The sequence below is a fragment of the Phyllostomus hastatus genome, unplaced genomic scaffold (assembly GCF_019186645.2).
Source record: "Phyllostomus hastatus isolate PE091 unplaced genomic scaffold, TTU_PhHast_1.1 phas_scaffold_501, whole genome shotgun sequence".
Taxonomy (NCBI): Eukaryota; Metazoa; Chordata; class Mammalia; order Chiroptera; family Phyllostomidae; genus Phyllostomus; species Phyllostomus hastatus.
The window spans coordinates 65,291,279-65,313,325 of NW_025334033.1; the positions used below are offsets into that span (position 1 = coordinate 65,291,279).

Below are 22,047 nucleotides of genomic sequence, written 5' to 3' on the forward strand. Positions count from 1 at the left end.
AAAGGCAAATGCCTAGAGAAAACAGCTGGTCACCTCAGGGGCGGGAGATCGGGACAGTGGCTCTGCTGAGTGCCTCCCGTGGGCCCCTCAGGGCACCTCAGCCCTATGGGGTTGATATTATTACCCCCTTTCAGTTGGTGAGGGAGGGATCGAAGCTCAGAAGGGTTAACTGACATGCTCAAGTCACCTGGCCACCACGCAAGCGGTTTTCCCGCCTGTGCCACGCCCCCAGCTGCACACGCCGCAGACCTGAGACATGTAGGCTGGGTTTCCCTGTCTGTCTGGTGTCTCCCCACCCCCACGGCCACCGCTCAGGCCGGGGCAGTGGAAATGGTCAGCAAAGTGCTCTGCGGGGCTCCTAGCCCTCATCCCCCCGCGTGTCTCTGGTGCGGGGTCTCCACCTCCTCCTACTTCCCACCTTCTCTAAGAGGGGCTTCGGTGCTTCCTGGTCTGAGCGCTTACCCCCCAAAACTAGCCCTGACCCTCTCCAGGCCGCCTTCTCCACCCGCCTGGGGGTGGGGGCGTCTGGTGTCCAGGGCCCTGGGGTGCCCAGGACGGAGGAGGAGGCGCTTGCAGACCACTCATGTGCCCAAGTGAGCTGGGCAGCAAACCTTGGAGAGGAGCTGAGGCACCCAGGGCCACGTGGAACCCCTCCTGTTCTGCCCCAACCTGAAGGCCTGTGGCTAACTAACCAGGAGGCCACAGGGAAGACACTTCACCCCTCTGAGTCTCCGTTCCCATATCTGCGCTGGGAATGAGAGTACCCCACACTCAGAAGGTACGTAGCCCCCTGAGCATTGATGCCCCCTAGTGGTTGCAGGTGGGCACTGCAGGGCCATGTTTTCTGAAGCAGGTGCATGAATCCCATTCATTCCTTTTTTTTTTTTTTTTAGCTTTCTTTGAATTCATTGGGATGACATTGGGTAATAAAATTATATAGGTTTCAAGTGCAAAATTCGATAATACCTCATCTGTATCTTGTGTCAGGTCTCCTTCCATCACCATGTACCCCCCTTCACCCTCTTCTGCCTCCCCCACCCCCTCCCCTCTGGTCAGCAGCCTGCTGTTGTCTGCATCTTAGTCCCTCCGCCTGTTTTCGCCCAGCCCCCCGACGCCCTCCCTCCTGGCAGCTGCCAGTCTGCTCTCTGTATCTATGAGTCCGTTTCTATTTTGTTTGGTATTTTGTCCATTAGATTCCACCTACATGTGAAATCATGTGGTATCTGTCTTTCTCTGAATGGCTTATTTCACTCAGCACCATAGTCCCCGGACGCTCTGCTGCTGAGCTTGCTAACAGGTGCAAAGACCAAGCTCCGCTCTTTGTGCTCGGCAGGCAGACAAAGCTGGCGTTGAACCCTAGCCGCTGCCACGCAGGGCGGCACCCTCCCCACGCCAGGCCAGGCCAGCCCCACCCGCCGGGATGCCTGGCTGAGCCCAGAGGTCCTGCGCGGATCCTCTGGGGAAGATGCCTTTGAAGTTCACCTGCCAAAGACCCAAGGTCAAGGGCTCACAGAGGTGAACAAACTTTTCTCAAGCAGTGCACTAGTTGCCTCAGAGCCCCAGGAGGGAGCTCGTGGTCCTGATCCCAGAAATACAGAAACAGGGACTCAGGGAGGCTGTGTGGCTTTTCCAAAGACACTCCGTCCCTAGGATGTGAATCTGGGTCCCCCTCTCTCTGAAGGCCAGGTGCTCGCCTTGGCTCACAGCTTCCTCGGATTATCCACCAACAGTCAGCAGACCTGTGGAGGGTGTTTATTACATCACAGAAGTCCTCTGCCTGTGCGGGGAGAGGAATCTCTGCAGCCAAGGGGATGGAGGGGGTGTCTAATCCCCCTGCATTTGTACGGGCAGGGAGGGGGCTCAGCACAGGAGCCGGAGCCCAGCAGCGCTGCCCGCTGGGCGACAACGGGGGGGGGCCCAAGACGTGGGAATAGATTAGAGTGTCCCGTGGTCTCAGTCCCGGGGAGAGAGAACGTCGCCAGCCCCTCAGGCTGGGGCTGGGGTCTGCAGCAGGCTGGAGCTCCTCCCTAGGTGCCGGTGGGATTAGTGATCTTGCCCAGGAAGAGTATGGTGGACAGGAGGTTCTCCACAATGATGACCAGAAAGGGTCTGTTCAGCTTGAAGACCAGCGGCCTCTCCATGGGCAGCGTCTCCATCCCAGAGCCCGCAGCACCCTCCGTGCCCTTCTCGTCCATCTTCAGCTTGGCCTTGTGCACCGCCTGTGGGGACGGGGAGCGAGGTCAGTGTGTTTGCCACACCCTCCGGGGACCCTGGGTGAGCTGGGGACTCGAGGGGCTCAGAGAGGGGGCGGCCTCCCCCGAAGCTGCCCTGCACAGCAGTCACAGCTGGGGCCAGCCCGGCCAGGGCTTCTAGCCATCTGTCACTCTTAAAGGACACTCAACCAGCAGATGCAGCGTGAAGGACAAGATGATGCAGGGTGGCATCAGCTACGGGGGTGGAGTGGGGTGGAGTGTCCACGGTTACAATGGCTGGAAGTGTCCGTTGAGCTCTAGCTAGAGGCCAGGGCGGTGGGGGGCCTGCCCTAGGCCCCCAGCCCCCACCACTCTCCGTTCACCTGCCTGGTAGACTGTCGGCGGATGGTGGAGGGGGAGCCAGATTCCAGGCTAGCTGCTGGGGGTGACTCAGACCCCAGATGCTCCCCAATACCCTCAACATCCGTGACTAATTGATCGACCCTGGGGAAACGGATGGGCTTCCGTGAGATGCCGACACATTTCATTCCAGTCTGCAAAATTCTAACCATTCCCTAGCAAGCCGGTGGCTGTCACGCTCAGCTGTCGGCACACCTAACTGCGGAAGGAGAGAAGCCTTGAACTCCATCCATAAAGGCCCGTGGGAAAAGCCACTGAATGTTTACGAGATCTCTCTGGCAGGAAGGCTTAAAAATGAGAACATTCTATGAACTCTTTTTCTTCCTCTTGCGAATTGGAAAATGAATCTGAATCAGTGACTACCCCTCAGCTCAGCTGGGCAACTGGGATCACTCCCAGGTCAGCTGGAACTCCGCCCACAGCCCCAGCCGGTCCCACCTCCCACCAGCCTTGGGCCATGCTGCCCCCTAGTGGAAGATCCTCCCCACACCCAATTCTGCTGGTTGAAATCTCTCCCCCTCAATCCCCTTTTAACCTAAAAGTAGGGTTGCCAGGTAAGATATAGGACATTCAGTTCAATTTAATTTTCAGATAAATGATATTTTAGGGTCAGTATATCCCATGCAATAATTGGACATACTTATACTAAAAAAAAACAAGAATCATGTATCTGAAATTTGAATTTAACTGGGTGCCCCGTATTCTGTCTGCTAAATCTGGGGACCCTCCCCTAGCGCTCCTCTCTGCTTGCCCCTAAGAGGCAGGTGCTCATTCTGGCTGGAGACCACAGGCCCTTAGCTTGTTCATCTCTTAACCAGTGGGCCCTGAGTCCCGACGGGCCTGTGACGCCTTTGAGTGAGGCCCTGGGTCATGCCTAGACCCATTCTGGGCCGGACGCACGTCCTGGACCTTGGCCAATGGTTTGTTTCACGGAACTGACCTCCCAAACAGCACAGGAGTTCAGTTCTAACATTAAAGACCAAAAACACGAGGCTTGGGGAAGTTCGTGATTCGCCCAGGGTCACGAGGCTGGTAGGGGCCGAGCTGGATTTGAACTTGGCCTGCCTGGTGGGCAGAATCCCGGCTTGCTCAGCTGCCGTGACAGTGGCTCTGGCCCGGGGCTGTGTGGAGGCTCCCGGTGCGGGGGTGGCATGGCCGGGGGGGGGGGGCGGTAATTGCCAGGCCAAGAAGGCTCACCTCGCCCACTTTCAGGCTGTGATTCGGCACGATCCTGGTGAGCTCACCGTTCTCCTCGAAGACTTTGGTGATGCCCATGTAGGAGAGAATCTTCTTGAGGTCGTAGGTGCCCAGGATGGAGAACCTGGGCACGGACACGTCCACGACCCTGGGAAGTGGGAAGTGACAAAGGTGAGCGGTGAGGGTCTACCTTTCTCCAGGGCGGGCCCCAGGATAGACAGCAAATGAGACGTTTGTCCTCCCGGCCCTGAAGGTCTCGGTCTTTCTGTTGACCCACAGAACGAGGAGGGTTCCTTCACCTTCAGGACACCCGTGCTCTCTACACTGTCTCTGCTTCTTATCAACCCTGCTCCGAGCCCCTTCACCCACAGAAATGTCCTCAAGTCCCCACTGTCTCAGGGGCCCTTCCGCTGCAGCCACTGAGGTCTCCCCACCGCAGGCTCAGCCCCGAGCCAGTCGAGACCCCCCTGATGCGAGAGGCAGCAGGGCCACGAGGTCTGAGGCCAGGCAGAGCTGTTGAAACCTGCTCCGCCTCTGCTGAACTCTGTGACTTGCAGCGAATGGTCTCTAAGTGACTTGTGTGAACATGATGGTGATACCCACAGCACCACGGGACAGTGAGGGCGCTGGTGCAGGTGCACCGGCTGGGACCTGGCTGGGCCGCTCTGCCCAGGGTCTGTGGTCAGGTGTCCATGAGGCACCTGGGAGGCCCCGCATTGCTCTCCTCCTGGCCCCAAACCCCATTTCCTCTTGCCTGTCCAAGACCCCATTCCTGCCTATTTCCTTTGGTCTACTCGGCCATTCTCAGGATCAGAGCACCTGCTATAACAACCCCTATCCTAAAACACAAAAGCAAAGGCATGTCCGTTGGCCCAGAATTGCTGGTTGGGCGTCCAGCCCATATCTCTTCTTTCATTTGGAGCGGAAGTCGTGTCTGCCAGTGGGCTCCCCTCCCCCCGCACTGCCTCGGCCCTCTGCACCGACGGCGTGTCCTCTGCATGCTAGCGAGGCAGCTCTTCCTGCAGCCGCCGCTGCCTCAGCTCGCCGGATACAACAGCGGGCACTCAGAGGCCAGCGCCAAGAGAGCTGACCTGTTTTTCCATCTTGAAGCATTCCAAGCCTCGTCCACACCCTCCAGCTTTCTCCTCCCTTCACCAGCCACTCCCTCCCTCACCCCGCGTTCCTCCGCCTTGTCCCCTGCCTCATCCGCTCTGATGCTCCGAGCCTCAGGCCGCGGTCTTCTCTTCCCTCTCTCCCTGGGGATCTCATTCAGCGTCATCGTGACTCCCAACCTACCTTTCCGCTCACCCACCCACTCAGCAAGTATTTATTAGGTGCCCACTGTGTACCAGGGGCTGTTCTAGGTGCTTCGATGCACCCGTGAACGGAATAGGCGAAAACCCGTGCCCCTGACCTTGGACTTCAGCAGGAAGACAGACGCTAAGCCCAACAGAACGAAAGCCCTGTGTGGCAGGGATCACAGGCGGGCCGTCCGTGTGCAGGAAGGCCCCTGTGATGCGGGGAAATGCAGGTTGACCATGGGAGCCGGGAACGCTGGGGTAAAGGGACCTCTGTGCAAACTTGGACCAAGGCAAAGGAATTGGGCAAGTTGGGGTGTGTTTTTTTTTAAATTTTCTCAGTGGAATGGGGAGCCACCATAGCGTTCTGAACAGAGGAAAGGCAATGACTTGCTTAGGGTTTAAAAAGATCATTTTTTTTCCACTCGGTTAAGAATACACGCTCGGTGGTGACGGGCAGGGACCAGAGTCGATGCCGGGAGACCGTTTGGAGGTCGGTGCTGCAGTCAGACGCTGGGAGCGCTAGGCATGCTGGGAAGCGACCGACTGGGACTCAGACTCATCGTCAGGTGGGGCTGTGGGGTCCCCTGACAGGCTGAGTGAGGGGCTGGCCAGAAGAGTGATCACGGGGGACCCCAGCGTTTTTGACTCGAGCGACCGAAAGGGTGGCTTCACCCCTGAGGGAGACGGGAGCTTGAGGAGTCCCCAACAGGGAGCCGGTCTGGACACACTGGGACGGAGATCCTGGGTGCGCAGACAGGTGTGTGACCTTGGGGTCTGGGGTGGAGAATGAGCCTCGGAATAGAAGGGCGTGGCCGGTAACACAGGCAGCGCGGAGCGGAGCGCCCTGAGCCTGAGGCCCCGGTGGGGTGGGGCGGGGGGGGGGGCGTGAACACCCACCGAAAAGAAGCTTGAGCAGTGAGCCCCCTGGCACTCCACGGAGACCCGGAGCAGGGGCTGGAGCGGGGGCAGCCAAGGGGGCTGGGGAAGGGCGTGAAGGGGGTGAAGAGACGGCGGGGACCTGGAAGCCAGGCGAAGGGCACCTCTGAAGGGGGCGTTGTCAACTGGGTCAGGAGCTGCTGATCGGCTGCGGAAGACAGGCCTGACACCGACCCGCAGCCCCAGGGACACTCTCGGGGGACCCGGGGCATGAACAGCTCCGTGGGGGGGAGCACGATCGGCCAACTCGTGGGTGTGAGCGAGGCCGGGAGGGTAGAGCTGCGGCCAGTGGAGAGAGGCCAACTGCTCCAAGGTGCTTACCTGCAGGGGAGAGCAAAGAAACGGGGCAGGGGCGGGGGCAGTGGGGGCAGGAGGAGATCGCTTTGTGGTGGGAGAAATTGATGGGAGAAATGGCAGCATCCTGCTGTCGGATGGAAACGGCTCAGTAGAGAGCAAGCCGTTTGCTGAAGTCGGAAGGAGAAGAGAGAGCTGCTGGGGTGGCATCCCTGAGCCGTGAGAGGAGAAGGGTTCAATGCATTGATGGGGAGAACGGCTTTAGCTCACGTCAACACGGGAAACTGGGAAACGTGGGGCCGACGCTGCAACGTGGCTACTGAAACAGACAGAGGCCTGACTGGAGGGGGTGGGGGGGGAACCCCAGCTGAGAGTGGTCCCGTGGAACTTTGAACAGGAAAACGGACATTTCAGGGTCGTCAGCAGTTCTCGCCCCCTACCCGTGGAGCCTCGGGTTTGCCTTTGGGGAAACTGAGCCTTTTCTGGGGGAACCCACCGCAGCAGCTTCCCCCCGGGCAGACACAGAGCAGGAGTCTGTCTGAAGCGCAGGCGCCAGGCTGGAGCCGGCCCCCCCTCCCCCCCGCCTTGAGTTCCCAAGCGTGCTGGGCGTGGGTCTGCCGGCGTGGGTCTGCCGGCGTGGGTCTGCCGGCTCGCTCACGTCTCCTGGGGAAGGACGCCTGTTCTCTCCAGCTCGTCCTGGGCCTTCCGGGCGGGAGGGGACCCCGCCCTCTTCGGTGAAGGACCAGAGGAGTGGTCTGCACTTGGCGACTTGTCCCCCAGACCACAGGAGCTCAGAGGGCAGGAAGGTGGGCCTGTCCTGTTCTGATGCAATGCCCTTTCCCCCGGGACCGTGGACAAGACTCCTTCCCTGAGGGAGAGTATGGCGGTTCCCATGACCGGGCAGATTTACTGCTCCCAGTCATTCGGGGCCACACATGACTGGGGAGGAGGGCCTGGCCTCGGTGGGAGGAGCTCCACTCTCCAAGTCCTCCCAGAGGGAGGCCCGGCCTCAGGCATGGAGATGCTGGAAGAAGTCCTCAAGTGGTGGGGGGGCTGACCGGGAGGCGCTAGGGGGGCATATTCTGGAAGAGACCCTAAGAGAGCCTGCACTTGGACTCCATGAGAAGCCGCTTCTATGCCCCGTGTCCCTGGGCCTCTGTTATCCCCAGACCTCCAGCAAGGCTTGGGCTGCCTACAGGAAATCTCAGAGGGCCTTGCCCACACTTGGGTGGAGGAGCAAAGTGGGGAGCCTGGACCCTTTCCTGAAACCAGAGAGATGGCGACAGTCCCCCAGAAATCTCTGCATGTCGTTAGCGGCACCCTGATGACAACCTCAGCTCTGGGGGCTGCAGAGGGGCTCGGCCAGCGGACCATGAAGCACCAGGGCGGACGCCAGGGCTGCAGCCCTGTGTGACCTTCTCAGAGCTAACTGGGAGAAGGGGCTGGGGTAAGAGCTCAGTCAATCTGGGGCAGAAAAAGTAGAGAGAGTGGGAGGAGGAGGAGGAGGAGGAAGAAGAAGAAGAAAGCCACATGCCCCAGCACCCCCTCCCCACCTTTACCTTCGCATCATTAATTTTTTCCACCGGTCAAGCGTGTCCATCCCCAAGGCCTCCTCCACCTGCCTCATCTGGCCCTCCCGCGGAAGCACGAAGAGAGCCGTGATGTTGCTGTGGTAGGGCATGGCCAGGACGGTGCAGGGCAGCTGGTCGTCGCGGACCACTTCGTACTTGCCCCCGTGGAACATCATGGGCACCTTCACCGGCTTGTTTTCGTTCACCACGAAATCTTCGTCCTTGGTTAGTTTTGGGTCAAACTCATACTTCCACCTGGCTTAAGAGGGGAGAAGGACACAGTGACGTGAGTGTCCCGAAGGAGAAACAGCCACTGAGTGCAGCCGCGCACGGGTCTCCGTGTACACGCCCTCATGGGAAGGGTTTGGGCACCCTGGCATGTCGGGACAGATCTCCAGGAAGCCCTGTGCTCGTGACATGCTCTCGGGACGTCTGGTGGGGTGGCCTGGGGCTTGGTGACCAGCTTCCCGAGAGCTTCAGACACACCTAAGCCCAGATTCTCCTGGCGGGGAGAAAGCCCGTGGGCGGAGTCTCAGCAGAGGGGACTAGAGGATACTTCTTAGCCGGGCTGTTGGGGTCTGACGTGAGTCAAAACTGCTCAGTTTTCTTCTAAGTCGGGCCTGGACTGGAGGAGCTGCTCCCACATGGGGCTAAGGAAAATGATGGGACAGGCTGCCCTTGGGAGCCTGCTGAAGAGCAGTGAACCCCCAAAGCTGGGTGTTGGGACCCCTCCTGTTCTATCCCGAGGATTCTTTGATGCTGCTGGCCATACATTCAGACCTGGGTCTTTTTACACTCACTGCCTTCAGAACCCTCAGGGTTCAAATTCTAGCTCTACGGTTCCAGATGGATAACCTTGGACTTAATCTCCCTGGGGGTCAGTGTCCTGATCTGCAGAATGGGGACATTGATGGGCACCTCAGAGGGCTGTTGTGAGACTGGGAGGTGGCAGCGTAGCTTCGTGACTGTGTGTAGTTAGTGTTGGGTGGGTGCTAGTCATCATCAGCACCATTTCCACCATTGATCTTGTTGGGATCTAGGGGGTGTAGGGACTCAGGGAATTTCTGAATTCTCCTCTCTTCTTCTGTTTTGGGTAGGCTAAGGTTTTAGTCTGCCACTGTCACTCTTTTCTTCTCCTGTTGCTGTCAGTCTCCCTGTGGATTTCGGGAGAGCTGGACTTCCACACTCAGAGCCATGTTGCTGACAATCCCGCTGTAATCTTGCCCGGCCTGCGGGCTGTTGCCTCTGATTCTCCCCTACATCAGCTGACCTTTGTGCGTACATGTAGGTGTGTATGGTGGGGTGGCGATGCTTGGATTTGGGAATATTCTTCCACCTTCTTCTTCAGCCTCTTACCCTCAGACTTGGGAATCTATCAGGTCTGACAGGAGCCCGAGGCACCCACCAAAGTGATCATTGTCACCACCCTCCACAACACCATCACCACCCTGGGCATCTGCTTGGACTGAGGGAACATGCACACAGCCCTTGGGCCGAGAAAAGTGGGTTTTAGTCCTGAGTTTCGTTGACTAGCTTTGAAACTGAGCAAGTCAATTAATGTCTCTCTGAATTTTACCTTCCTTTTCTAAGAAATGAGGAAGAGCCCTGGCTGGTGTAGCTCAGTGGATTGAGCGCGGGCTGTGAACCAAAGCATCGCAGGTTCGATTCCCAGTCAGGGCACATGCCTGGGTTATAAGCCACGGCCCTCAGCAACCGCACATTGATGTTTCTCTCTCTCTCTCTCTTTCTCCCTCCCTTCCCTCTCTAAAAGTAAATAAATAAAAATCTAAAAAAATTAAAAAAAAAAAAAGAAATGAGGAAGAGAGTGTCACTGCAGCTTCTACAACCAATGCTGTCTTAGGATCATGAGTAATAATGGAAATGCACATAGGGAGAATAATTTAGACTTCACAAAGTCCATTCTGCATACATTTGTCGCTTTGAATACTAATGACTGCCCTGTGAGTTATGTAGCAAGATCCTCATTTTGCCCACAGTAAAAGTGAGTCCCCGAGAGACTAATCACTTGTGAGCTCGAGGTCGCAGAGCAAGCGACCCTGGTGTTTAATCCCCGCCTCCTGGGCATGCTGTCTTTTCCGTGCCACGCTGCCCCAGGCCTCACCTCGAAACAAGATATAGTTGACAAGAAGCATCACGGTGCCGGGATCGATATTCTTGATCAGGGTGTTGATTTTCCCCTGGGTGTTCTGACTGACATAGTCGTTGATCTTCTTCCGGGCATTGTCCTTGCTCTGGAAGTTGGTGGGGATGCTGTTTGCACCATACAGGTTCTTGGCGCTTGTTAAAAACCTCTTGTCCAGCCGCAGCCTCTGGTCAATGAACAAGGCGGTCTTGAGGCTCACCTGGAGGTTCTGGTCGTCCTGGTTGAGGCTCTGGACCAGGTAATGGAAGCCCTCATGGAGCTCTTCCTTCGGCACGTTCCTGAGGTTGAGGCCCTGCTTGATCTCGGCCAGCGTGGCGTTCTGGGTGCCCAGGCACAGCATGCAGAAGGCTGTGGAGATGGTCACGGGGGAGAAGAGGATGTTCTTGCTGGGGCTGGCAGAGGCCAGGTTCTTGTACAGCTTGAAGCCGAAGTCCATGTTTGGCCTCGACAGCTGCTGGGCTGCCGCCCTTCCCTTCTGTGCTTGGGCCTGGCTCGCCGCTTCTTGATTCTTGAGAGAAAGGTGGGGCTTCAGAAGACCCTCCGCCGTGAGGAGGCCTGCCAGAAGCAGGCCCAGGCCCAGGGCGGGGTTCATGCTCCTTGGAGATTGTCCTGTGGAGTAGTAGGCCTGAGGTTAGCAGGGAAAAGGCAGAAGGACCCCGTTGTCCCCGTCTTACCCAGAAGGAAGACCAGATGGAAGAAGTAATGCAGAGGCTAGCATGGGCGGCGCACGGCAGTTAGCAGTGCTTCGACATCTGTGGTAGCACTTAACCGATATAGTCACCATGGGAACAAGAAGTGATGGTCCGGTTTCACAAGTAAGAGGCCTGAGCGTAGAAAACAGCTCTTGTTTTTGTCCCCGTCTTCCCCATCTTATGGTGACAGAATCTCAGTTCCTTTGAGGAGCTGTTCCCTCCACTCCACTGCAGGACAATAAGAAAATGCCACAGTGTGGACATGTAACCCAGGCTAGGCCACCGTAATACTTCACCCGCTGCCTCACTGATGGGCGAAGAGGTGAGACTGCCCCAAACCAGGTCAATCAGCATCTTTCCCCAGGAATACACAAGCCTCTTAAGAATGCACAGGGTAACTCTGAGGTGTCTGGCTTAATGCTGTAGCCTGGAACTGAGTGCGGCCAGGATTTTCATGTGTAGAAGGAGAGAAGAGAGAAGAGAGAGACTGAGATCGAAAGAGAAAAATGGGGAGAAATACTTGGTATCATCTTTGGAGTTCCTGGATCAAGCTTTACCTGAAGCCCAACCATCTCCATTTTTCCAAGTTGTGAGCCAATAAACTTCCTTTTCAGGGGCGGCTGATTTGAGTTGGATTTTTTTCCCCTTACAACCCCAGAATCTTGACTAATATGCAGAAATCAGGCCCTTTTTCCAAGAGCAGATGGTCTGTAAATGGGGCATGTGTACCCGGAAGAACCCAGGTCTCTACTAATCCTCCTTCCCTGCTCCCCTTTGAGGGAGGAGAAGGGGGCAGTGTGGCGGAGAGGACACGCCAGGTCTACCTGCCTCCCGGGCTGCTGCGCCTTTCACCACCACTCAGCTCCGACATCACCCGGCATGGCTCTGAGCTCTGGGGGACAGGAATTTCATATTTTACTCCGCCCCCCCCCCAGCCCTAATGCTGCAGACAGCTGCCAAAAGGGTGCTCTTCCAAGAAGTGTGTTGATTTCTTGGGGTGGCCATGCTTCCGGCAATGATTTTTATACCAAATAAAGGCAGATTTCTTTGCTTGGTCCTCTGTTACCACTTACTGTGTGTTCTTCCCTGGAACTGACACCTTCACATACTTGAACCTGTCCTCAACAGTAAAGACTATCTGTGGCCATTGTTGCCTGGGTTCCCGAGACGCAGAACCTGAGCTGAGGACTCAAGAGAGCTCGTGCATCATTCATTGAGAGACTGCTCTTAGGAGGAGCCCCTGGGGAAGTGAGGGAAGAGGCCAGGAAAGGGGAGGGGCCGAGAAAGGACAGGGCAGGTTCCGGTGACATCTGGCCTTGACTCGATCAGCAGGGGGCGGCCCCTGCAGCATGAAGCACAGGGTGGCACTGGGCTGTGATGCAAGCGTTCTGGCTTTTCAGAGGGGGTCGGTCAGTCAGTGGTCCCCAGGATGTGAGGTCCGGGGTATGGCTTCCTGGGTCAGTCACCTCCTATCGGACGAGGGCAGGATCCTGAGGTGGGGAGGACACCCGTCTGCCGTCAGCAGCCAACCTCACAGCACCACCAGCCTAGGGTCACTGGGCCCAGCACCAACAGGCCCCTGGGAGCTAAGGGGAGGAGGCTCTTTCCGGTCGACTGAGTCAGGGGACAAAGGAAAACCGGCACAGGGAGGGCCCCCAGGAGCGCCCTGACCCCTCTGTGCTGGGCACTGTGGTTGCAGCCATCGTCAGAGTGAAAGGGCTCCTCAAGGAGCTTGTGGTCTGCGGTGTGAAGACTCCAGGGCACACCCCTCGTTTTTTCCCACACTCCCCTCCATCTTCCTAACAAAATTTCATTGTTTCCAGGTATCTCCCCCTCCCTCAGGCAGCCCACACGCCTCAGGAACAGAGGACTGGTCCCCAGCACCAACGAGGGCTCTGATGGGGGCAGGGTAGCTTCCCCTCCCCACCCCTCCACTAGTGACTGGTCAGGAGCCCGGCCTGGTCCAGTCAGCCCACAGTGGGCTCCGCCCCGAGAGCTGTTCAGGGCGGGGCGTGTGACGTGAGCGACCCAGTGAGGGTGAACTCCAGGCTCTTGGCCTGAATGTTGGGGTGCGGCCCTTTCTCCTCCCCTGGATGTGCTGGGCAGGGAGGTGTGGACACCGGGGACTCCCACAGCCGTTTGCCCAGTGAGGGCAGTGACTCCGGGACAAAGGCAGAAAGCACAGAGGGTGCACACGGGACTCTGCCGAGGACCCAGAGCCCACCCTGCGGCTGCACTTCCAGGGACGCTCGTGTGAGCTACCTGGTCAGTTACCGGAAGCCAAAAGCCTCCTAACAGATACAAGTGTACAGGGGGGGAAAACAAAACAAAACAAAACTGGGACTACCAGGACGTCAGGACCCCTGGCTCTGACCTTTCACCTCATTGCTGTGCGACACTGTGGACAGCACTTTCCCTCTCGGAGCCCAGGTGCTGTCTAAGTACCTCCTGCTCCAAATGACACTTGTTTTTTTTTTAGTAAAAATTAAAAATAGCTGGTGATGAACAAGGGCTGTAGAGACAGTCTGAAAAGAGATTATGGAAGACCAGGTTGATAAAGTCCCTGGGATGTTTCCAATGAGGGAAGACAATAGAAGATGAAATGGGTTGCATCTCTCGGCTTGGTGGGCCGGACTTAGTGGGCCGGACTTAGTGGGCTGGACTGCGGACAAAATCCACCTGCTGAATGACAGAAGCGTCCCGTGTTCAGTGCAGACCCCCACCTCTGTGGGGCCGTTTCCCGATGCCTGGGAGCGGGGGGGCTCAGACCCTTCTGTCCAGGAGCTCAGAGGGCACTCTCGGCGGCGGCCAGGGCACCAGCCAGGCGAGGGGCGCAGCCATCCAGCAGCCTGCCCGGGCAGACGGGCCGGACCCCGGGGCCGGGGGGAGGGGGAAGCTGCCGGGGGCCCTGGCACACGCACGGTTCTGCAGGGGCGCCCAGGCGCTGGTTTCAGGGACGGGAACTGGGCGTGGAACCGGAAGTCTGGCTGTTGGCTTTGTCTGGTTCCTGTGTTTGCTCGGTGGCCCGAGCGAGACAAGCCCCTCTGTCCTCCAGAGCTTCGATACTGTCATCCTTCAAATGGTGGGGTTGGGGAGGAGGTGGTTACCCCCACTCGATGCTGCTCGTCAGCTCACAGCTCCCACCCCTGGGGACACAGTCTACTCCCTGCCCCACCTCAGCTTCCCCCCCCCCCCGCTTCTCTGAGCCTGTGTCACAGCGGTCCCCACGGCCTCCGGCCCAGGCCCGGGGTGCCTGCCGTTCTGGCCTTTCTCCCCGCAGACGGCTCGCACGAGACCCATTTCTGGGCTGTCCCGTCGGTCACCACAGGCCCCATGCTGACCCAGACTTGTCAGGTGGGTACCCGTCCCAGATGCCTGAGAAGGCTTGCTTTTGTTTATTCCATCAATTAAAATAGCCGAGTGGCTGGTTGTTTGTTCCCTAGTAAACTGATAGATGGATAGATTGCTCAGCTGAGCCACTCTGTTCTGGTTTTTGTTTTGGGGTGTGTCGGGGACGGGGAGGCGGGGACTGTGGTTCTAGATGAAACGAGCAAACAAAATGAGGACGAACAGAACACGGCAGGAACCGAGCCCTGTGGGCACACAGGGGGCCGGTGAGGCTGTGATCAGCACTTTGATGCCCTCTGATACCCTGGCCCCACATTCCCTGGTAATTTGGGGAAGCGATTTCCTTCTCTTAGGGAGAGATAAAGTCGCACTGACTCAGGAGTCACGCATCCTGAAGACAGACCCCAACCAGGTGTACCCCAGGGGCAAACCAGGACGGAGCTCGGGGCCTTAGATCTGCTCGAGGAGGGGCCCACCCATGACCCATGGTGGCTGCGTTGCCCACCCACGGAGCTGGTGGCACTTTCACTTCCCACACCGTCCTGATAAGCGTCGTCCCGGGATCAGCCGATCAAAGCAACAAGGGGGCGGGGACGGTGAGAGGGGCCGGCACCGTGAACAACAGCGATGTCTGTAATGCTGTGGACACTTCCACACGTCGGCCCCTGGGCCGCTGTCAGCCAGCGGGGGGCCCGCTCAATGATGGGCCTCCTCCTGCCTTTGCGGGGCACAGGCGCCCAGCCTGAGGAACCCCAGGCCCTCAGAGACCCCAGCTTTCCCCCAGTCCTTCCCGGAGCCCCCACAGAGCGTACAGCGTGTGGATGAACTCAGTGCCCTCCCTGTGCCCGAGTGACGGGAGGGTCCTTCCCGCCGATGAGCGCTGGCCTCCTGAGAACCAGCGCCAGCACCCTGGGCTCCAGGAGGCATCCCAGGCAGGCTCTGGGGTCCACCCATCTAAGGGATCAACATTATTTTAAGAGATCACTCGAGATATATTAGAAGTTAAGTTGTTATTTTTTAAAGCAAGTTACAGCTGAGTGATGGTAGACATGCCCTTCTTCCTCCGCTGGAGGTGGGAGAAGACCCATGAAGTGACCCTATCGGCCACCGCGGTCGGGGCACTTGACCCTCCCTCCTGGGAAACAAGGAGTGTGGCACACATCACCTCGCCCCTGAACTGGCCCTGGGGACTGCTGCCCTCATTCTTTTAAGAAATATTGTGAACCCTCACTCCGTGCCAGGCGCACGGGCTCGACACCCCACCCCAGGAGCGGTCCGGGCTGACGCTGCTGGTGGGCCCGCGGCTTCCGGAGCCCAGACCTGAGAGGTGAGGCCCCAGCCGGCCCCGCAGACTTCTCCGAATCCTCGAGCCCTTCCCAGCTCCGGCCAGGCCTGTTCCTCCTGCCTTCGGGACTGCGTTCTAGGATGAGGGAGTACGAGTGTGTGGGTTCAGCAACCATCACCCTCAAGGCCACTTGCGCCCCCAGGGGGACACTGAGCCGCAGAGGGGACAAAGGAGCTACCCGAGGTCACAAGGCGTGTTTCGATAGATCAGAGTGGGGATCTAATACATGAGGGTGGGAAGCTGGCCGGCCTCGCTCTGCCTGTGAAGTAGCAAATTGATGGCTACAGCCTTCGTCCTTGGGTGGAGATGAGGAGCCTCAGGGAGCTCACAGACAGGGCTGGCTGTAGCCAGAGCCCTAGGGCCGAGGCAGACTTGTGTCGGAGGGGAGCTGTGGTCCGGGACACCCCACCCATTCCCAAGACACCCCACTCCCAAGACACCCCATCCAGGAAGGGTCCTCCTCCAAAAAACCACTGGGGTAAAACACCCATGAACATGAGCCACCCATGGAAATGAGTCCCGGCCTCTCTCTTCGAGAGAGGGGTTTCCGGATTCGGGACTCCTCCAGAACTGTCTTCTTGAACCAGCCCCCTGGGGCTGGTCCGCCTCTTCCCGCAGCCTGGAGCAGCCCGCACCTGCAAGCGCGGCCTTTTCAAAGGGGAGGTGTCATACTCACAGTGCATGCAGGAGAGATCCACAGAGCCAGCCGAATGGGTCTGCTTTTCTTGTTTTGCTATCTATGCCTCCATGGCCTCTCGGACAAGTAGACCGAAGCCAGTAAAATGAGCTGGTGCAGGTGGACCGGGGACAGAAGCCGGGAGCTGTGGCCGCGCCACCTCGCTGGCCTTCCCCTCACGACCCAAGGCGGCGGAGGGATATTTAGGCCACACCCGCTGGGTGGTGGCTTCCCTGATGAAGTCCACTCATATTTTTTGCAACGGCTGTGTTTCCCAATCGTTGTGGGCCTGGAACCTGGAGTATTTTTCAGGTAGATCAGCCTATAGTCCTGACATTAAACACGCAACCCAAACATCACTGTTGTCATCCCCGGGAAAAGCTCCATAGCCGAGTTTCTCGGGGTCATTCCCTTTCTCCCCTACTTTTCCCCCCTATGTTTCAAGGATTCTCCAGGTGTCAGTCCTATCACCTGAGCTCACCTGGAGTCCTTTTGGGGAAGAGGACCCAAAAGAGATGAGTGGAGAGTTAAATGCGTAGTTTCTGTTAGGGGTAACAGGAATCAAACGTTCACATCACAATTTGTGATCGTTCGAGACAAATACGCATTGTTTTCTGATTGCATGTTTGTTATTCTGGAGTAATGAGGCTATGGTTGATTTTTTCTTCTCGATTTTCTGTATTTTCCGAGATGTCTTAAAGGAACAGGTATTGCTTTTGAATTCATGTTTTGAAGATTGAAAATGAAATGAACTTCCCAGCTTCAGGTGTGCCGGAGCGGGGGTGGTGAGGGCGTTGAGAGCCGTTCAAACCCGCCGACCCTGGGATGGGGCAGCCGTGAGCCCAGCCGGCTGCCGTCAGCCCTGCCTCGAGCGGAGAAATCGCTGGACCTCCCTTCCCGCTTAGTGAGGCTTCGTAGTCGTGTTGCGTGGCCGTGGCGCCGGGCGCTGTGGACAGTCTGTCTTTGCCCAGGGTCGCTGCTGTCTGCGGGGCCAGGGCTCTCATCCCCACAGCTCTATGGAGCGCATGACCCCATGGAAGCTTCTAGAAAAGAGAGGGCTCTGGCCCCACTCAGCCACACCCCGATGCACTCACAGACCCCACCAGCCAGGACTGTGGGGCTCTGGGGCCCCCAGGATCAGGGCGAGCCACAGAAGGCGGTCCGGAGCTGCCTGCTTCCCGCAGCCGTAAGGCGTCTGGGCAGGTACACTGAGTGACCCCAGGCGGCCAGGAGCCCCGCTCCCGGGCCCAGGGTCACTGAAGGGCGCACAGGGCGACGTGCCCCTGACCCAAGGGCAGGTTGAGGTGAGGGCGGTCATCCCGCTGTGGTGAAAGCTGACAGCCAGCCAGGAGACGCTGACCCAGAATCTGGCCTGCGCCCTGTTTTGGAAGGAAAAACAATGGCTGCTAATGACCGGGTGGGGCCGATGAGAGTCTGAGGGCCGCACCCGCCAGCCCGTGCCAGGCACACTCAGCTGCGGGGTGAGCTCCCGTGGGAGACGAGCAGGAAAGGCTCGGCATGGGCCCCAGAGGGGGTGGGGGTGACGCTGAGGGACGGGGGTGGGGGCTGCCCCCGGGATGCCTGAGCCCAGACGGCGGGCACCCAGAGGCGGGGGCCACCGCAGAGGGTAGCCACAGGTGGGCCGGAGGCCAGGCCCGGCCGGGTGCTGACTCTCAGTGAGGAGCTGCGCCCCGCTGTCAGGGAGAGGGGCACTGGGGGTCCTGTCTCAGCCAAGGCGGACCTACCGTGGGCGCAGCGGGGAGAAGACTGTGAGAGGACCAGTGGACTCCCAGCACCCACCGACGGGCACAGCCTGGCCTGGAGGCTGCCCCGGCCACCCGCAGATGGGAGACCCGGGGCCCATGGGTTTGGGCCGGTGTTCACCGAGGGGTAGTGGGTGGCCGCGGCTTTCCAGCCTGGGGACATCGTAGCGAGCGGATGGACCGGAGGCAGAGGCCCGAGCCTGGGGAGTGGCCACGTATAAGAGTGAGGGGAGCCGGGACCTTCCAGCTCCACCCTTGCTGTTTGGTTCTCCCAGCCCTTGGTCCGTGAGAGATCTAGGGACGTGTTAGTGACCAGGCCATGCCCTCACTCCAAAGCCCGGGTTCGGGTCCGGTGGGAGCATGGGGAGCCAAGCCCGCTAACGGTGGAGGCAGAGGTGTCCCTGGAAGGTAAGGGCACGCAAGAGGCACCTTCTCCTACCGGAAGTGTTTGGGACAGCCTCATAGGTGGGGCCCTCCTGACCTGGGTTCTGAAGGGTGAGTAGGAGTTCTCTAAGTAAAAACCGAGGGCAAGAGCAGCACGGCAAAGGACCTGAAGCCTGGAGACAGTGAGCGGCGCCTCTGGAAAAGGTGACCTCGAGTTTCCGGTTTCCCCTCTGAAAAGTGGGAATAACCTATCTCTGAAGCAACCGTCTCGGCCCTGGGAGCACATTGGAACCATCTGGGAACTTTCAAAATATCCATTTCCTGAACCTCCCTCCCAGGGAGGTTCTGACTGAGGGGGTCTAGGGTAAAGCCGGGGTCGGGGTGCTTTGAAGAACCTCTCCCAGGGATTACAGTGGGCATCCAGGGTTGAGAAGATCTCCTCTCCAGCAGGTGACTCCCCCCCGGAGAGGGGGGCAGGGTCTGGGACACCTCTGGGAGCATAAGCTTCCGTGCACTGCAGGCAGCTGGGGTTTCTGTAGAGCCACAGCGGTTAGGACGGCACGGTGTTGGCACAGGAACAGATACACTGAGCCGTGGAACAGACCAGAGAATCCAGGACAGCACCCCCACCAAGAACAGCCACCTGGTGTATGACAAAGAACCGCTGCAATTCTTCGGGGAAAGACGGTCTTCTCAACAAACAGTGTTGGGAACACCGGATATCCACATGGGATGCGGGTGGGGGTGGGGGGCGGGGGAGGGCAGTGAGTCTTAACCCCGTCTCACTCCATGCTCAAAAGTTAACGTAAAAAATCATAGACCCAAATGGGAAAGGTATTAGGATGAAACACATGAAACCGCTGATATTCAATGTTTTTTCTCGTTGCCTCAAACCCCACACGTATCAAAACCGTAAAGCTTCCAGAAGAAAATCTAGTAGAATATCCTCATGAATTTGAGGTAGGCAAAGACTTCTTAAACAGCACGTAAGAAAGTACTAACTACAATCCCTGGCTGGCATAGCTCAGTGGATTGAGCGCGGTCTGTGAACCAAAGTGTCGCAGGTTCGATTCCCAGTCAGGGCACATGCCTGGGTTGCAGGCCACGCCCCCCAGCAACTGCACATTGATGTTTCTCTCTCTCTTTCTCTCTCCCTTCCCTTTCTAAAAATAAATAAATAAAATCTTTTTTTTTTTAAAGAAAGTACTCACCACAAAAAACTGATAAGTTGAACTTCATGGAGAACTTCTATTCATCGAAAGCCCCTTAAGAGAACACCAAGGCAAGTCAGGGGCTGGGAAATGGTACTTGTAAGACTTGTTTGATAAAGGACTGGTATCTGATTTTTAAAATTCCTGCAAATCAGTAAGGAAAAGAAAGCACCTGAGAAATAAGCAAAGACTCGAACACATGCTTCAAAGAGAAGCTATCCAAATGGCCAGCCAGCCTCTAGAAAGGTGCTCACCACCATCGGTCAGCGGGAATATGCCAAACAAAACTGCAGCAGCACACCCCTGCACACGCGCCTGGAGAGCCAAGCTTATTTATTTATTCTTAAAATCGACTTTTAATAATAGCTGGCATGCAATATCATATTAGTTTCTGGCGCACAATGAGTGATTCAAAATGCATACCCCTAATGAAGCGATCGCTGTAACACGTCTAGTAACCCCTGTCGTCGTCCACGGCTAGTGTGGCAGCGCTGCCGGCCGCCCCTGTGCCGCGCATCACACCCATGTGTGTGCGCATTCTCCACTGGGATCTGTGCTCCCTGATCCCCTAATCCCCTCCCCGCTTTCTGTCTGTGTCCCTGCCCCATGGACGTTGGCAGCCGTCCCTTTGTTCTCTGCATCTGTGAGTTCGTGTCTGTGTCATTCTGTTTTTTGTTTAGTTTTTTAGTCCAGGTGTAAGTGAAATCATGTGGTATTTATCTTCCTCTGTCTGCCTTATTTCATTTAGCGTGGTACCCTCTAGCCCACCGAAGTGGTCACGAGTGGCAAGATATCACTCGTTTTGGGGCTGAGTCTTATCCCACTGTGGGCGTGCGCCGCACCTTCTCCGTCCACTCATCTGTGGACGGACAGCGGGGTCGCTTCCACACCTCGGCTGTTGTAAACAACGCTGCAGTGGACACAGGGGCGCGTGCATCTCTTTGAATAATTGTTTCCGTTTTCTTTGGACAAATATCCAGGAGTGGAATTGCCAGGCTGAACCGTAGTTCTATTGTTAACATTCTGAGGGACCTCCACGCCGTTGTCCACAGTGGCCGAGGCAACTGCCCTTCCCGCCTGCAGGGCACACGGCCTCCCATTTCTCCACGTCCTCGCCAGCATCTGTCGTTTGTCGTCCTTCAACAGTAGCCATTCTGACAGGTGCAAACAGGCACCTCCGTGTGGTTTGCTCTGCACTTCCCCGAGGGTCGGACAGCTACAGTGAAGAAGGCCTGACAGCTCCCAGGGCTGGGGCAGGCGGAGCTCTCTCACACCGCCGGTGGCGTGTGAACCAGCACACCCACCGGAAAGTCTTGGCAGGGTCCATGGAAGCCAAACCTATGGCTACTCTTTGACCTATTCATTGTGGTGTGTCCCAGGGAACAGACTCAGAGAGAGCGCTTGTGGGCTCTCGAGAGACAGGTTCCAAGACGCCCACAGCGGGTCTCCATGGTAACCCCACAGTGCAAAGGACTCAGACATCTGTTGACAGAATGAAAGCAATACAAAGATGTCAGCCACCATCCTGGGTCATAATTCCCATTGCCTCAGGTGACCTCACAGTTCTGTCTTCCACTGGACCCCTAGTTCATGCTCATGACCGGCAGCCTTGGCAGCCAATGGCCAACGGTGTGAGATACTCTGGAGCCCAAAGCACATTAGGATGAATTGAATGGGTCTCCAAGCAACAACGTAAAGATCGAGTTAATAAAAATGTAACTTCATTCATTAAGTTAGCTCCAATGAGAGCATCGGAAATGATTTTCAAAGAAAACCAACACTTTTAAAGCAATCTTCCACAAGACCCTACGTTACCCCAAAGGGGCTGAAGCACAAAATATTGAAGGTCGTTCTATACAAAAATTTAAGCAAATAAGAAAAAAAATAAAAGAAATATAAATATAAATCATAAACAATTTAGAAAGCATTCTGTAAATAAAAAAGAAATCATTGCATCACATGCTTCGGCATTTCAAAACAATGGCGAAAAGGGAAACAATTCTGTAACTGTTATTGGAAAACAAAAAAGTCCTTTTGAAAATAAAATCTTAAATATTTAAATTTCACAAAATTAACATAAAAAATATCGGGAGAATACCTTTTTATAATACTGGAGTAAGGAAGAGCTTCACAGGCATGACACGCACAGAAGCCAGAACCCAATACAGAACAAGGAATGAGGAGGTGGATGCAGCGCGATGCAGCGCAGAGAACTCACGAGCACACACAGAACGTGGACCGGCTACAGACTGAAGCGTGTGAGCGTGACGGAGACCCCGTGATCTTCGCAGGGAGAGCCCCGTGCACCAGCCGCGGCCACGGGTGCCCCTGTCCTTGATGGATGGGGAGGACGTGGGAGAATGTGCTTTGGAAGATCTGAGTTGCCTCTGATCTCACTCTCTTTTTTTTTTTTGAATAGTTTTCTGTTTTTTTATCCCATGATTCTTGTGGGGTTTTTAAAAAGATTTTATTTATTTATTTCCAGAGAGGGAAGGGAGGGGGGGAGAGAGAGAGAGAGAGAGAGAAACATCAGTGTGTGGTTGCTGGGGGCCA

The 22,047-nt window shown here is 56.9% G+C and overlaps 1 protein-coding gene across 2 annotated transcripts; it reads right to left on the reverse strand.

Annotated features, from left to right (window-relative positions):
- Positions 1-1,746: 1,746 nt before the first annotated feature.
- Positions 1,747-16,301, reverse strand: SERPINA12 (serpin family A member 12). 2 transcript variants are annotated; one of them, XM_045823399.1, is made up of 5 exons: positions 16,137-16,301; positions 10,034-10,684; positions 7,900-8,170; positions 3,857-3,957; positions 1,747-2,219 (listed from the first exon to the last, which is right to left on the reverse strand). In XM_045823399.1, exons 2-5 carry the CDS (start codon positions 10,665-10,667, stop codon positions 2,044-2,046), a joined length of 1,182 nt encoding a protein of 393 aa, XP_045679355.1. In that variant the 5' UTR covers positions 10,668-10,684; positions 16,137-16,301; the 3' UTR covers positions 1,747-2,043. The 2 variants fall into 2 exon arrangements, with proteins under 2 accessions (XP_045679355.1, XP_045679354.1); XM_045823398.1 differs by having other exon boundaries at positions 3,810-3,957.
- Positions 16,302-22,047: the final 5,746 nt, after the last annotated feature.